Consider the following 17257-nt stretch of genomic DNA (forward strand, 5'->3'; position numbering starts at 1 on the left):
TAGAAATAGTGGATGCATTGGTGCTCATTTTCCAACAGTCTGTCGATCAGTTCCTATGGACTGGAGGGTAGCTCATGTAACACCATTGTTTAAAAAAGGAGGGAGAGAGAAAACGAGTAATTATAGACCGGTTAGCCTGACATCAGTGGTGGGGAAAATGTTGGAATCAATTATTAAGGATGAAATAGCAACGCATTTGGAAAGCAGCGACTGGATCGGTCCAAGTCAGCATGGATTTATGAAGGGGAAATCATGCTTGACAAATCTTCTGGAATTTTTTGAGGATGTAACCAATAGAGTGGACAAGGGAGAACCAGTGATGTGGTGTATTTGGACTTTCAAAAGGCTTTTGACAAGGTCCCACACAAGAGATTGGTGTGCAAAATCAAAACACATGGTATTGGGGGTAATATACTGACGTGGATAGAGAACTGGTTGGCAGACATGAAGCAGAGAGTCGCGATAAACGGATCCTTTTCAGAATGGTAGGCAGTGACCAGTGGAGTGCCTCAGGTCTCAGTGCTGGGACCCCAGCTCTTTACAATATACATCAATGATTTGGATGAAGGAATTGAGTGTAATATCTCCAAGTTTGCAGATGACACTCAACTGGGTGGCAGTGTGAGCTGTAAGAGGGACGCTAAGAGGCTGCAGGATGACTTAGACAGATTAGGTGAGTGGGCAAATGCATTGGCAGATGCAGTATAATGTGGATAAATGTGAGGTTATCCACTTTAGGGGCAAAAACACGAAGACAGAATATTATCTGAATGGTGGCAGATTAGGAAAAGGGGAGATGGAATGAAACCTGGGGTGTCATGGTTCATCAGTCATTGAAAGTTGGCATACAGGTGCAGCAGGTGGTAAAGAAGGCAAATGGTATGTTGGCCTTCATAGCTAGGGGATTTGAGTATAGGAGCAGGTAGGTCTTACTGCAGTTGGTGAGGCCTCATCTGGAATATTGTGTTCAATTTTGGTCTCCTAATCTGAGGAAGGATGTTCTTGCTATTGAGGGAGTGCAGCGAAGGTTCACCAGACTGATTCCCGGGATGGCGGGACTGACATATGAGGAGAGACTGAATCAACTGGGCCTTTATATATTGGAGTTTAGAAGGATGAGAGGGGATCTCATAGAAACATACAAGATTCTGACGGGACTGGACAGGTTAAATGCAGGTAGATTATTCCTGATGTTGGGGAAGTCCAGAACCAGGGGACACAGTCTTAGGATAAGGAGTAGACAATTTAGGACTGAGATGAGGAGAAACTTCTTCACACAGAGAGTTGTTAACCTGTGGAATTCCCTACCGCAGAGAATTGTTGATGCCAGTTCATTAGATATATTCAAGAGGGAGTTAGATATGGCTCTTATGGCTAAAGGGATCAAGGGGTATGGAGAGAAAGCAGGAAAGGGGTACTGAGGGAATTATCAGCCATGGTCTTATCGAATGGTAGTGCAGGCTCGAAGAGCCGAATGGCCTACTCCTGCACCTATTTTCTATGTTTCTATGTTTCTATGTCTAACTTGGGCCAAATGTAGATTCCTCTGAGTCAACACTCGGGTTCATCCTTTATCCTAAAGTTAGATGCAAATAATACACAAGTAACTGAGAATGATGGAGTCAAAAGACGAAAACATTATTGCACAATTACTCAAGCAACGGTAGGTCTGCAAATAAATAATGTAAGACGATAGTGATATCTGTGACTCCAGGGCTTGCTGCACCTTTTGCCTATGGAGTTCATATTGAGCAACCCCATTGCTTTATCAGAAGCTTTTCAATTTCTCAGTACTAAAGTTTTTAAACAATCCTAATACTAATTCCATGAAACACTGAGTATGATAAAGGTATCCAGAGTTGTTAAAGTCATTTTATTTTTTAATACGCAGTTATCGTATTGAGCTGATGGATGTTTCCTTTTACAGTTAATTCTTGGCGCCCTTGCCACGGTCGACAGGTGTGATGAGGAAAGCCTGGCTCTAATGCTGTCATTTTCAGACAACATAAATATTTCATCTGTGGCTGCTGAACTGTGTTCCTTGTCTTTCCGTGGATGTGCAAATCTCATTTTAACAATGAGCCAGAACATGGATTTGAGATGCATCATTTATAAGGTAAGGCAAAAGACATTTCATGTAATTATTTGTTTCTGTTTTCTGTTCTTCCTATCATTCTCTCTCTCTTTTGCCATCTCTGTGCAGGAATTGTAAGTTACTTTGCACTTCCCTTCACTTCTGGTTTCTCTACACAGCAGAAAGTATATGCTGGTTACATGGTAGGGTAATTTTGCGAGGCCCTGGCATTTCTGACCGTGGAGCCTTGCATATAGCCAATGCCTATCAGAAAACCAAGGCAATCCTTGCATCTGCATTTTCTAGCACATTTTAAATATTGTTCTGTTTTAAAAATCTGTAAAGGGGAAATTAGGTGGCTCAGTAGGTTAGATAATCGTCTTTCGCTTCTGCATTCAAATCTAGCCCAAACCTTCTGTTGCCTATATAGGTCCTGTGTGAATTGAGTTTGGTCAATCTCAATCTAGATCCTAATGCGCATGGGCCTACAGCACAAATCTGTCCCAAATTTGGCGCTAATTGATAATCTCAGGCAGAGAGTGAAGAGCATGGATGGTATGGGTGAATAGAAAATGTGTCACAGGGTGCAGTATGGAGTGGTATTCTAAGATTGAGGCTGAGACATTTTGTTGGGGAAGAGTGGAAGGAGCTTGGCTCTGCATTAGGCTGATACCTGCTCAGGGTCTGTTTGATGTTGACACTGAGGGGCAAAATTTGACTCCTGGCGGAAAGCCGGGGGATGGGAAAATGACAGCTGGCTGGCAGGTAAGGACAAAAATTTGCAGAAGGCTGCTGGCAGCAAGGTAAGTCTGGGCGGTGGGGTTGGGTAGCAATGGCGGCTTGCACTTGTGCTTCTCCTGGTTCCACTAAAGAAAGCTACTATAATTGACCTAAGCAGGTTTCACAAGCTGCCTGGCTGGTTCACCAGAAGGGGTAGGTGCAGTGAGGGTCCCACTCAGGAGTGGGTTAAAATTGCATTGGAGTCCCATGTATGTTATAGGACCTCGATTTGCATTTAATAATGAGAGTCCCGCTGGAGTCTGGTGGGAGCCTCATGGGCCAGCGGCAATAAAATCGCAGAACAGCCAGACCACTTCTCCTCCGCTGTTTTTCCACTGTTAAAATCACACCGAGGGTGCCTGAAGTGGGAACAGTTTTGTTCTCCAACACTAACAAAGATGTGCAAAGCAATAAAATGATGTGATAATGATACTTGAAGGCCCTCAAAAATACAGGTTACATAGAATAGGGAAATAAAAGGGCATTTCATTGTTCTTAAAAAGTGGTGAAAACCACGAAATTAAACTGTTAAATAGCAGCAAATAGCAAGCCTGCTAAAACAACGGGAGTAATAGAACAAATGAAAAAATCCTTTGAATCATTATCTAACAATTTCCAGCAAGAAATGTTTGAGAATTATGATGTGAAATGACACCAGTTACACAGTGGTGTCTGTTTACTTGCTGCGTAAATTATCTTTGATTACCTCACAACACCAAAGAAGCCATCCCAAGGGACATAACGGGGGGAATTTCAATCCCCCCCATCCCTCCGGCTACAATGGGTGGGAGAGGGTCGGGGGGGGGTGAGGGTTAAATCGGCAAATGTGAAACCCGACCCCAACCAGGTGCGAAAGCGGCCACTTCCATTTTAACCGCGGAGGGTTTTGGGGTGTCTGAGTAACCTGCTTTGGAGAGGTGGGCCCGTGATTATAATATGTTAATGAGGCTCTGTTCCTCAGATTTTGGCAGCCACTTGAATTTAACGCTATCTAGCCAGGTTTCCCAGCTCTCGGGAAACCTGGCAGCTAAAGGTAGCAGCTGGATCCAGCAGTTAATTGTTTTTTAGAGCACAGCTTGTGGGCCAGGAGGAGCAGGTGTGCTTCCCCCAGACTATCAACATTTCCTGCTGCGGTCGGCTGATATCCCCCACTAACCCCGTGATCTTTGTCGGTCCCCCCTTCTTTCCGATTGCTAGTCCGTGCCCCCCACCAATCCCACGACCTCACCCGGATCTCCCTCCCTCCTGATTGCCAGTCCGACTCCCCTACTCCCGCCAACCCACAATGTTTCCCAGTTTCCGAGGACTATCCTCAAAGGTTTCGGCTGTGGCCTTCACAGCTGGCTTTCCCGTTTGGCAACCGGGCAGCCTGTCAATCTAGCCATCTGCCGGTTGGGAAACAGAGTAAAAAAAATGATAATTCGCTCCTGTAATTAAATTCAGCAGGACCTCCACGTTCCCAAGTTTCCTTACCCGCTGCAAACACGTGCCCCATCTCCCCCCCAGCCTCCCCGTTAATATCGAGACCAACATCGCAGTAATATTATTCAGTAGCTTCGTGCATCACACGATTTGTCGTTGTACAAGATATTGAATATCTGCCCTGAGATAAGAACATAAGAACATAAGAACATAAGAAATAGGAGTAGGAGAAGGCCTCGAGCCTGCTCCGCCATTTAATAAGATCATGGCTGATTTGATCTTGGCCTCAACTCCACTTCCCTGCCTGCTCCCCATAACCCTTCACTCCTTTATCACTCAAAAATCTGTCTATCTCTGCCTTAAATATATTCAATGATACAGCCTCCACAGCTCTCTAGGGCGGAGAATTCCACAGATTTACGACCTGCTGAGAGAAGAAATTCCTCCTCATCTCGGTTCTAAATGGGCAACCCCTTATTCTGAAACTATGCCCCAGTTCTAGATTCCCCCACGAGGGGAAACATCCTCTCTGCACTTTCCTTTTCGAGCACCCTCAGTATTTTATATGTTTCAATAAGATCACCTCCTTCTTCTAAACTCTAATGAGTATAGGCCCAACCTGTTCAACCTTTCTTCATAAGTCAACCCCTTCAAAGCAAAATTCAGTCAGGCAGAGTCAACATGGATTTATGAAGGGGAAGTCATGTTTAACAAATTTGCTGGAGCTCTTTGAAGATATAACGAGCAGGGTGGACAAGGGGGAACCAGTGGATGTGGTGTATTTGGACTTCCAGAAGGCATTTGACAAGGTGCCACATAAAAGGTTACTGCACAAGATAAAAGTTCACGGGGTTGGGGGTAATATATTAGCATGGATAGAGGATTGGCTAACTAACAGAAAACAGAGAGTCAGAATAAATGGTTTATTCTCTGGTTGGCAATCAGTAACTAGTGGGGTGCCGCAGGGATCAGTGCTGGGAACCCAACTATTTACAATCTATATTAACGACTTGGAAGAAGGGACTGAGTGTAACGTAGCCAAGTTTTCTGACGATACAAAGATGGGAGGAAAAGCAATGTGTGAGGAGGACAATAAAATTGACACCAAAAGGACATAGACAGGCTAAGTGAGGTGGGCAAAAATTTGGAAAGTGTGAGGTCATGCACTTTGGCAGAAAAAAATCAAAGAGCAAGTTATTATTTAAATGGAGAAAGATTGCAAAGTGCTGCAGTACAATGGGACCTGGGGGTACTTGTGCATGAAACACAAAAGGATAGTATGCAGGTACAGCAAGTGATCAGGAAGGCCAATGGTATCTTGGCCTTTATTGCAAAGGGGATGGAGTATACAAGCAGGGAAGTCTTGCTACAGCTATACAGGGTATTGGGGAGGTCACACCTGGAATACTGCTTGAAGTTTTGGTTTCCATATTTACAAAAGGATATACTTGCTTTGGAGGCAGTTCAGAGAAGGTTCACAAGGTTGATTCCAGAGATGAGGGGTTTGACTTATGAGGAAAGATTGAGTAGGTTGGGCCTCATTGGAATTCAGAAGAATGAGAGGTGATCTTATCGAGGGGGCTTTACAAGGTGGATGCAGAGAGGATGTTTCCACTGATGGGGAAGACTAGAACTAGAGGGCATGATCTTAGAATAAGGGACCGCCCATTTAAAATTGAGATGAGGAGAAATTTCTTCTCTCAGAGGGTTGTAAATCTGCGGAATTTGCTGCGGAAGCTGTGAAAGATGCGGCATTGAATAAATTTAAGACAGAAATAGACAGTTTCTTAAACGATAAGGGGTTATGGGGAACGGGCAGGGAAGTGGAGCTGAGTCCATGATCAGATCAGCCATGATCTTATTGAATGGCAGAGCAGGCTCGAGGGGCCATATGGCCTACTCCTGCTCCTATTTCTTATGTTCTTAAGTTCTTATTTTCATCTTAGGAATCAACCTAGTGAACCGTCTCTGAACTGCCTCCAACATAAGGATATCCCTCCTTAAGGAAACCAAAAACTATACCCAGTATTCTCGGTGTAGCCTCACCAATACCCTGTACAGTTGTAGCAGGACTTCTCTGCTTTTATGTTCCACCCCCCTTGCAATAAAGGCCAACATTCCATTTGCCTTTCTGATTACTTGCTGTACCTGCATACTAACTTTTTGTGTTTCATGCACAAGGACCCCCAGGTCCCTCTGTACTGCAGCACTTAGCAATTTTTCTCCGTTTAAATTATAATTTGCTTTTCTATTTTTTCTGCCAAAGTGGATAACCTCACATTATACTCCATCTGCCAAATTTTTGCCCACTCAATTAGCCTGTCTATATCCCTTTGCAGATTTCTTGTGTCCTCCTCACAAACTTGCTTTCCCACCCATCTTTGTAACATCACCAAACTTGGCTACATTACACTCAGTCCCTTCATCCAAGTCATTAATATAGATTGTAAGTAGTTGAGGCCCCAGCACCAATCCCTATTGCACCCCACTAATTGCCATTTGCCAACTGGAAAATTACCCATTTATCCCGAATCTCTGTTTTCTGTTAGTTAGCCAATCCACTATCCATGCTAATATATTACCCCAACCCCGTGAGCTTTTATTTTGTGCAGTAACCTTTTATGTGGCAGCTTATCGAATGCCTTCTGGAAATCCAAATACACCACATCCACTGGTTCTCCCTTATCCACCCTGCTCATTACATCCTCAAAAAACTCCAGCAAATTTGTCAAACATGATTTCCCTTTCATAAAACCATGCTGACTCTGCTTAACTGTACAGAATGAACTTCCCTTATCCGGAACCCTAGGGACCTGGACTGTTCTGGATAAGGGATTTTTCCGGACGAGGGGTGGTACAGGATCTGAGCAAAGGGATATTGGAGCTGGCTGGCTTGGGGCTGGGAGTGCGGCAGAGAGATCATGGGGGTGGGGGGGTGTGGTGGACCGCGGGGTCAGGCCAGCGATTGCGAGAGTCGGCAGCAAGGAAGGACTTCAATTTGTTCATGTTGGAGTTCTGCACATGCGCCACCCAGTAGCCAGGAATAGTTCTGGACAGGGGGTGGTTCCAGATAAGGGAGTTCTGAATAAGGGAAGTTAAACCTGTATTATGCTTTTCTAAATGTCCTGCTACTGCTTCTTTAATAATGGACTCCAACATTTTCCCAACCACAGATGTTAGGCTAACTGGTCGATAGTTTCCTGCTTTCTCTCTGCCTCCATTTTTAAATAGGGGCGTTACATTTGCGGTTTTCCAATCTGCTGGGACCTCTCCAGAATCCAGGGAATTTTAGTAGATTACAACCAATGCATCTCTGCAGCCACTTCTCTTAAGACCCTAGGATGCAAGCCATCAGGTCCAGGAGATTTATCCGCCTTTAATCCCATTATTTTACCAAGTACATTTTCTTTGGTGATAGTGATTGTTTTAAGTTCCTCCCTCCCTACAGCCCCTTGATTATCCATTATTGGGATGTTTTTAGTGTCTTCTACCATGAAGACCGATACTAAATATTTGTTCAACATAGAAACATAGAAATCTACAGCGCAGAAAGAGGCCATTTTGGCCCATCATATCCGCTCCGGCCAACAAAGAGCCACACGGCCCTCGGTCAGCAGCCCTGAAGGTTACATATAAACCTATGAACAATGAACAATGGCGGAAAGGTAAAGAGCACCCAACCCAACCAGTCCGCCCCACACAACTGCGACACCCCTTGCACTGAAAGTCTCTGCCATTTCCCTGTTCCCCATTATTAATTCCCCAGTCTCATCCTCTAAGGACCAATGTTTACTTTAGCTACTCTCTTCCTTTTGTATACCTGTAGAAACTCTTACTATTTCTTTTTATATTTCTTGCTAGTTTACTCTCATAATCTATCTTCCCTCTCTTTTTTATTTTTGTAGTCGTCCTTTGCTGTTTTTAAAAAAAATTCCAATCCTCTGGCCTCCCACTAATCTTGCCCACTTTGTATGCCATTGTTTTCAATTTGATACCATCCTTTACTTCCTTAGTTAGCCACAGGTGGCTCTCTTAAAGTCTTTCCTTCTCACTGGAATACATTTTTGTTGAGAGTTATGAAATATATCCTTAAATGTCAGCCACTACTTATCAACCGTCTTACACTTTAATCTATTCCCCCAGTCCACTTTAGCCAACTCTGCCTTCATACCTTTGTAATCTCCTTTATTTAAGATCAGGACACTGGTTAGAGATCCAACTTTCTCACCCTCCAACTGATTTTGAAATTCAACCATGCTATGATCATGCTTTCCTCGAGGATTCTTTATCATGAGATCACTTACTAATCCTGTCTCATTACACAATACCAGATCTAAGATAGCCTGCCTCCTGGTTGTTTCCGCAATGTACTGTTCAAGGAAACTGTACCGAATACACTTGTCCTCAAGGCTACCTTTGCCAATTTGATTTGTCCAATCAATATGAAGGTTAAAATCGGCCATGACTGATCTCATTTTTTGCTTCATAAAATTACTTTTTTGCAAAGTAATTCTTACAAGCCCCCACTATTTCCTGGTTTATGCTCCGTCCAACAGTGTAGCTACAGTTAGGGGGCCTATAGACTATGTCCACCAGTGAATTCTTCCCCTTATTATTCCTTATCTCCACCCAAACTGATCTCATTTTTTGCTTCATAAAATTACTTTTTTGCATGTTTTAAGACAGAGAACTATAGTTCTGGAAGTTCCTTTAGGTGATATTAGCAGATGAGAGTTTAAAGTGTGTATATGTGACATTCTGCTTATTCTATTTAGGTGTCTGACCAATTATTTTAAACACCACTGTAAAATAGGAATGTCATGTAAAGCTTATCAGCAAAGTAATCTCTGGACTTAGATCGACATTGCTCTAAATTTTTCCACCCTCCTCCCAAACCTGCCCTGGAATATCAACTTGGAAAGCAAAATTTGGGAGCTCAAACGGAGGGTAGCAGCTGTTTATGAAAACAGGATGTCAGGAATATCAGAAATAAAGTGAAATGCTAAAAAGGTTTAGTGGTAGAAAGGTGGATCCCTGCTCTGCAAATCACAGCTATGGGGGCAGAAGTCAAGAGCTGAAGCCACACATCCAGTCAATCAGAATGAAGAAGAGTAACCTAATAGGTGTGGCAATGTTCAACAATGGCAGCGGAATATATAAAGATAACCAGCAAAGCTCAGAAATAGAAAAATAAAGAAAATTGAACAGACTGTATTGTCACAATTAACACCGTGTGGTTTTACGGACAGAATCATAGGGGACGAAATTGCCCTGTGTCCCGATTGGGGGCGTTAATCTTCCGGGCTGACGTTCCACTTCCTTTAGCGGCGGGTCCCGGGGTGCTACTGGGTCGAAATGTTCAGCGCTATGCGATTAAAGACGAGGGCAGCTGCGCACTCCACACGGCACGCAGCATGCGACCGGGCCAGACAGAGTGTCGGGCTGCACGGTGGCGGTACGGACCACGCTAGGGCCATCATCGTTGAGCCGAGAGTTGGCCGACAAAAAAAGATGGTGGCCCGGGACACTGACGCTCTCCCCTTTAATCACCGCCCCGAGAGCAGATGTCGGCCAACTCCACGACCCGCGAAGCTGGCGTTGACATCCTGCCGTGCCAACCTCACGGCCCACGGGGCGCTAAGGGGTCGGCGGGAGGTGGTGAGGGGTCGCCATGCACCGCTCCAGATCTGATCACACTAGTCCAGCACCGCTCCAGATCTGATCACACTAGTCCAGCACTGCTCCAGATCTGATCACACTAGTCCAGCACCGCTCCAGATTTGATCACACTAGTCCAGCACTGCTCCAGGTATGATTACACTAGTCCAGCACTGCTCCAGGTATGATTACACTAGTCCAGCACTGCTCCAGATCTGATCACATTAGTCCAGCACCGCTCCAGATCTAATCACACTAGTCCAGCACTGCTCCAGGTATGATCACATTAGTCCAGCACTGCTCCAGGTATGATCACACTAGTCCAGCACCGTTCCAGATCTGATCACACTAGTCCAGCACCGCTCCAGGTATGATCACACTGGTCCAGCACCGCTCCAGATCTAATCACACTAGTCCAGCACTGCTCCAGATCTGATCACACTAGTCCAGCACTGCTCCAGATCTGATCACACTAGTCCAGCATCGCTCCAGATCTGATCACACTAGTCCAGCACCGCTCCAGATCTGACCAAACTAGTCCAGCACCGCTCGAGATCTGATCACACTAGTCCAGCACCGCTCCAGATTTGATCACACTAGTCCAGCACCACTCCAGATCTGATCACACTAGTCCAGCACCGCTCCAGATCTGATCACACTAGTCCAGCACCGCTCCAGATTTGATCACACTAGTCCAGCACTGCTCCAGATCTGATCACACTAGTCCAGCACCGCTCCAGATTTGATCACACTAGTCCAGCACCACTCCAGATTTGATCACACTAGTCCAGCACCGCTCCAGATTTGATCACACTAGTCCAGCACCACTCCAGATTTGATCACACTAGTCCAGCACTGCTCCAGGTATGATTACACTAGTCCAGCACTGCTCCAGATCTCATCACACTAGTCCAGCACCGCTCCAGATCTAATCACACTAGTCCAGCACTGCTCCAGGTATGATCACAATAGTCCAGCACTGCTCCAGATCTGATCACACTAGTCCAGCACCGCTCCAGATCTAATCACACTAGTCCAGCACTGCTCCAGGTATGATCACACTAGTCCAGCACTGCTCCAGATCTGATCACACTAGTCCAGCACTGCTCCAGATCTGATCACACTAGTCCAGCACTGCTCCAGATCTGATCAAACTAGTCCAGCACTGCTCCAGATCTAATCACATTAGTCCAGCACCGCACCAGATCTGATCACACTAGTCCAGCACCGCTCCAGATCTGATTACACTAGTCCAGCACCGCTCCAGATCTGATCACACTAGTCCAGCACCGCTCCAGATCTGATCAAACTAGTCCAGCACCACTCCAGATCTGATCACACTAGTCCAGCACCGCTCCAGATCTGATCACACTAGTCCAGCACCGCTCCAGATCTGATCACACTAGTCCAGCACCGCTCCAGATCTGATCACACTAGTCCAGCACCGCTCCAGATCTGATCACACTAGTCCAGCACCGCTCCAGATCTGATCACACTAGTCCAGCACCGCTCCAGATCTGATCACACTAGTCCAGCACTGCTCCAGATCTGATCACACTGGTCCAGCACCGCTCCAGATCTGATCACACTCGTCCAGCACTGCTCCAGATATGATCACACTAGTCCAGCACCGCTCCAGGTATGATCACACTAGTCCAACACCGCTCCAGGTATGATCACACTAGTCCAGCACCGCTCCAGATCTGATCACACTAGTCCAGCACTGCTCCAGATCTGATCACACTAGTCCAGCACTGCTCCAGGTATGATCACACTAGTCCAGCACTGCTCCAGGTATGATCACACTAGTCCAACACCGCTCCAGGTATGATCACTTAGCCAGAACTAACTAGGTTATTGTAAGAAACTCCAATTTCTGCTGGGTATAGAAAGGAATGTGTACGTCTCATAGAAACATAGAAAATATGTGCAGGAGTAGGCCATTCGGCCCTTCGAGCCTGCACCACCATTCAATAAGATCATGGCTGATCATTCACCTCAGTACCCAGTTCCTGCTTTCTCTCCATACCCCTTGATCCCTTTAGCCGTAAGAGCCATATCTAACTCCCTCTTGAATATATCTAACAAACTGGCATCAACAACTCTCTGCGGCAGAGAATTCCACAGGTTCATAATTCTCTGAGTGAAGAAGTTTCTCCTCATCTCGGTCCTAAATGGCTTACCCCTTATCCTTAGACTGTGACACCTGGTTCTGAACTTCACCAACATCGGGAACATTCTTCCTGCATCTAACCTGTCCAATCCCGTCAGAATTTTATATGTTTCTATGAGATCCCCTCTCATTCTTCTAAACTCGAGTGAATACAGACCCAGTCGATCCAGTCTCTCCTCACATGTCAGTCCTGCCATCCCGGGAATCAGTCTGGTGAACCTTCGCTGCACTCCCTCAATAGCAAGAACGTCCTTCCTCAGATTAGGAGACCAAAACTGAACACAATATTCCAGATGAGGCCTCACCAAGGCCCTGTACAACTGCAGTACGACCTCCCCGCTCCTATACTCAAATCCCCTAGCTATGAAGGCCAACATACCATTTGCCTTCTTCACCACCTGCTGCACCTGCATGCCAACTTTCAATGATTGATGTACCATGACACCCAGGTCTCATTGCACCTTCCCTTTTCCTAATCTGCCGCCATTCAAATAATATTCTGCCTTCATGTTTTTGCCCCCAAAGTGGATAACCTCACATTTATCCACATTATACTGCATCTGCCATGTGTTTGCCTACTCACCTAACCTGTCCAAGTCACCCTGCAGCCTCTTAGCATCCTCCTCTCAGCTCACTCCGCCACCCAGCTTAGTGTCATCTGCAAACTTGGAGATATTACACTCAATTCCTTCATCTAAATCATGAATGTATATTGTAAATAGCTGGGGTCTCAGCACTGAGCCCTGCGGCACCCCATTAGTCACTGCCTGCCATTCTGAAAAGGACCCGTTTATCCTGACTCTCTGCTTCCTGTCTGCCAACCAGTTCTCTATCCACGTCAATACATTACCCCCAATACCACGTGCTTTAATTTTGCACACCAATCTCTTGTGTGGGACCTTGTCAAAAGCCTTTTGAAAGTCCAAATACACCACATCCACCGGTTCTCCCTTGTCCACTCTACTTGTTACATCCTCAAAAAATTCTAGAAGATTTGTCAAGCATGATTTCCACTTCATAAATCCATGCTGACTTGGACCGATCCCATCACTGCTTTCCAAATGCGCTGCTATTTTATCCTTAATAATTGATTCCAACATTTTCCCCACTACCGATGTCAGGCTAACCGGTCTATAATTCCCCTTTTTCTCTCTCCCTCCTTTTTTAAGAAGTGGTGGTACATTAGCTACCCTCCAGTCCATAGGAACTGATCCAGAGTCGATAGAATGTTGGAAAATGATCACCAATGCATCCACTATTTCTAGGGCCACTTCCTTAAGTACTCTGGGATGCAGACTATCAGGCCCTGGGGATTTATTGCCCTTCAATCCCATCAATTTCCCTAACACAATTTCCTGACTAATAAGGATTTCCTTCAGTTCCTCCTTCTTGCTAGACCCTCGGTCCCCTGGTATTTTCGGAAGGTTATTTGTTTCCATTTATTTGCGCACCAAATATGACACGTGGCACACATATGACACACATGATATCAAATATGCCATTCTCTCATTAGCTGCAGTGCTGTGTCTAGCTTTAATTGCTGAATAATTGCAAAGTATACCTCAGTAAAATGTTTTCATTCTGTGCTGTTACTAGGCATTTCTACCAATGGTGATCCCTCCTCAAGCAAATCAGCTAATGCAGAATATCCTGGCGGTGTTCGCTGGCCTCACTTCTCTCACCACTAAATCACTGCAAATCGTGGAGCTCATTCCTCAGCTTTTGCAGACCGTCAAGAACATGGGTCTTTCGTCTATTTTTGAATTCAATGCGGTAATAAGAGTTTTACTTTTATCTTTTTCAAAAGATTATGTTCGATCTTCCAAAGTTTTAATTTCCAGCTGGTGTCATTTAATATCTTTGAATAATGAGAGACTACATTTCCTTTCTTATTCTAGTGGATGGTAAGTAGGCCAACTATCAGGTGATCTGTGTCCTTTCCATTCTTATATTTCAGTTTCCGTGTCACTAGTGTAAGTAATAATGTTGCATTTTGAGTGAAATTAATATACCCATTTGGGGTGATCAATAGAGTCAAATTTGTGCGAAATCTGCTGTCTTTGTTGCTATGCCAACAGACGTATAAAAATAATAAAACTGATGATTAATGAGCAGCTTGCTCTTATTAGAATAGATCTATTAACATTTAGACTGCCCACAGGTCCTGGGGAATTCCAGTCTCTTGTGCAATTGTGTTTGTTTTCAGCTCATGCACTGTGGAAATGTGAGGCAGGGGGGAAATGCAAGGCAGACTCAGATGGGTAAATGCCTGGACTGTGGTAAATCAGGTTGGTGAGCTTCAGGCACAAGGAGCCGCAAGGGATTATGATATAATGGCAATAACAGTGACCTGCTGCAAACAAGGTGAGGATTTCGGCTCGAAATATTCTGGCTGTAATCATCATCATCGAAACATAGAAACATAGTAAATAGGTGTAGGAGTAGGCCATTCGGCCCCTCGAGCCTGCACCATCATTCAATAAGATCATGACTGATCACTCCCTCAGTACCCCTTTCCTGTTTTCTCTCCATACCCCTTGATCCTTTTAGTTGTAAGGGCCATTCTAACTCCCTCCTGAATATATCCAATGAACTGGCATCAATGACTCTCTGCGGCAGGGAATTCCGCAGGTTAAGAACTCTCTGAATGAAGAAGTTTCTCCTCATGTCAGTCCTTAATGGCCTACCCCTTAACCTAAGACTGTGTCCCCTGGTTCTGGACTTCTCCATCATCGGGAACATTCTTCCCACATCTAACATGTCCAGTCCCGTCAGAATCTTATAAGTTTCTGTGAGATCCCCTCTCATCCTTCTGAACTCCAGTTGATCCAATCTCTCCTCATATGTCAGTCCGGCCATTCCGGGAATCAATCTGGTGAACCTTTGCTGCACTCCCTCAATTGCAAGAGCGTCCTTCCTCAGATTAGGAGACCAAAACTGCACACAATACTCAACGTGTGGTCTCACCAAGGCCCTGTACAACTGCAGCAAGACTTCCCTGCTCCTATACGCAAATCCCCATGCTATGAAGGCCAGCATGCCATTTGCTTTCTTTACTGCCTGTTGTACCTGCATGCCTACCTTCAATGACTGATGTACCATGACACCCAAGTCTCGTTGCACCTCCCCTTTTACTAATCTGTCACCATTCAGATAATATTCTGTCTTCCTGTTTTTGCCACCAAAGTGGATAACCTCACATTTATCCACATTATACTGCATCTGCCATGCATTTGCCCATTCACCTAACCTGTCCAAGTCCCCCTGCAGCCTCTCAGCATCCTCCTCGCAGCTCGCCCTGCCACCCAGCTTAGTGTCATCCGCAAACTTGGAAATATTACATTCAATTCCTTCATCTAAATCATTAATGTATATTGTAAATAGCTGGGGTCCCAGCACTGAACCCTGCGGCACCCCACTGGTCACTGCCTGCCATTCTGAAAAGGACCCATTTATCCAGACTCTCTGCTTCCTGTCTGCCAACCAGTTCTCTATCCATGTCAGTACATTACCCTCAATACCATGTGCCTTAATTTTGCACACTAATCTCTTCTGTGCGACCTTGTCAAAAGCCTTTTGAAAGTCCAAATACACCACATCTACTGGTTCTCCCTTATCCACTCTACTAGTTACATCCTCAAAAAACTCTCGAAGATTTGTCAAGCATGATTTCCCTTTCGTAAATCCATGCTGACTTGGACTGATCCTGCCACTGCTTTCCAAATGCGCTGCTATTACATCTTTAATAATTGACTACAGCATTTTCCCCACCACCGATGTCAGGCTAACTGGTCTATAATTCCGTGTTTTCTCTCTCCCTCCTTTTTTAAAAAGTGGGGTTACATTAACTACCCTCCAATCCATTGGAACTGATCCAGAGTCCATGGAATGTTGGAAAATGACCACCAGTGCATCTACTATTTCTAGGGCCACTTCCTTAAGTACTCTAGGATGCAGACTATCAGGCCCTGGGGATTTATCGGCCTTCAGTCCCTTCAATTTCCCTAACACCATTTCCTGACTAATAACGATTTCCCTCATTTCCCCTACTCGCTAGACCCTCGATCCCCTAGTATTTTCGTTAGTGAAGACAGAACCAAAATATTTCTTCAGTCGGTCTGCTATTTCCTTGTTCATCATTATAAATTCACCTGATTCTGACTGCACTCAACTTTTTCTCTTCACATATCTATAGAGGCTTTTGCAGTCAGTTTTTATTTTCCCTGCAAGCTTCCTCTCATACTCTATTTTCCCCCTCCAAATCAAACCCTTTGTCCTCTGCTGAATTCTAAATTTCTCCCAGTCCTCAAGTTTGCTGCTTTTTCTGGCCAATTTATATGCCTCTTCCTTGAATTTAACACTTTCCCTAATTTCCCTTGTTAGCCACGGTTGAGCCACCTTCCCTTTTTTGTTTTTACTCCACACAGGGATGTACAATTGTTGTAGTTCATCCATGTGATCTTTAAATGTCTGCCATTGCCTATCCATCGTCAACCCTTTAAGTATCATTCGCCAGTCTATCCTAGCCAATTCAATTCTCATACCATCGAAATTTCCTTTCTTTAAGTTCAGAATCCTAGTCTCTGAATTAACTGTGTCATTCTCCATCTTAATGAAGAATTCCACCATATTATGGTCACTCTTTCCCAAGGGGCCTCGCATGACCAGATTGCTAATTAATCCTCTCTCGTTACACAAGACCCAGTCTAGGATGGCCTGCTCTGTAGTTGGTTTCTCGACATATTGGTCGAGAAAACCATCCCTTATACACTCCAGGAACTCCTCCTCCACAGTATTGCTACCAGTTTTGTTAGCCCAATCTATATGTAGATTAAACTCACTCATGATAACTGCTGTACCCTCATTGCACGCATCCCTAATTTCTTGTTGAATGCCGTCCCCAACCTTCCTACTACTGTTTGGTGGTCTGTACACAACTCCCACTAACGTTTTCTGCCCTTTGGTCTTTCGCACTTTACCCATATAGATTCCACATCATCCACGCTAATGTCCTTCCTTACTATTGCATTAATCTCCTCTTTAACCAGTAACGCTACCCCTCCTCCTGTTCCTTCCTGTCTATCCTTCCTGAATATTGAATACTCCTGGATGTTGAGTTCCCAGCCTTGGTCACCCTGGAGTCATGTCTT

At 44.9% G+C, this 17257-nt stretch overlaps 1 protein-coding gene across 1 annotated transcript in view; it reads left to right on the top strand.

Annotated features, from left to right (window-relative positions):
• Positions 1-17257, top strand: part of LOC139264540 (ATP-binding cassette sub-family A member 13-like) — a 417853-nt gene that overhangs the window by 178989 nt on the left and 221607 nt on the right. Inside the window, exons 23-24 of the mRNA XM_070881155.1 lie at positions 1928-2116; positions 13704-13880. Of these exons, the coding sequence (XP_070737256.1) occupies positions 1928-2116; positions 13704-13880 (366 nt within the window). The remainder of the gene's footprint in view (positions 1-1927; positions 2117-13703; positions 13881-17257) is intronic.

This window comes from Pristiophorus japonicus, chromosome 5, assembly GCF_044704955.1.
Source record: "Pristiophorus japonicus isolate sPriJap1 chromosome 5, sPriJap1.hap1, whole genome shotgun sequence".
NCBI lineage: Eukaryota > Metazoa > Chordata > Chondrichthyes > Pristiophoridae > Pristiophorus > Pristiophorus japonicus.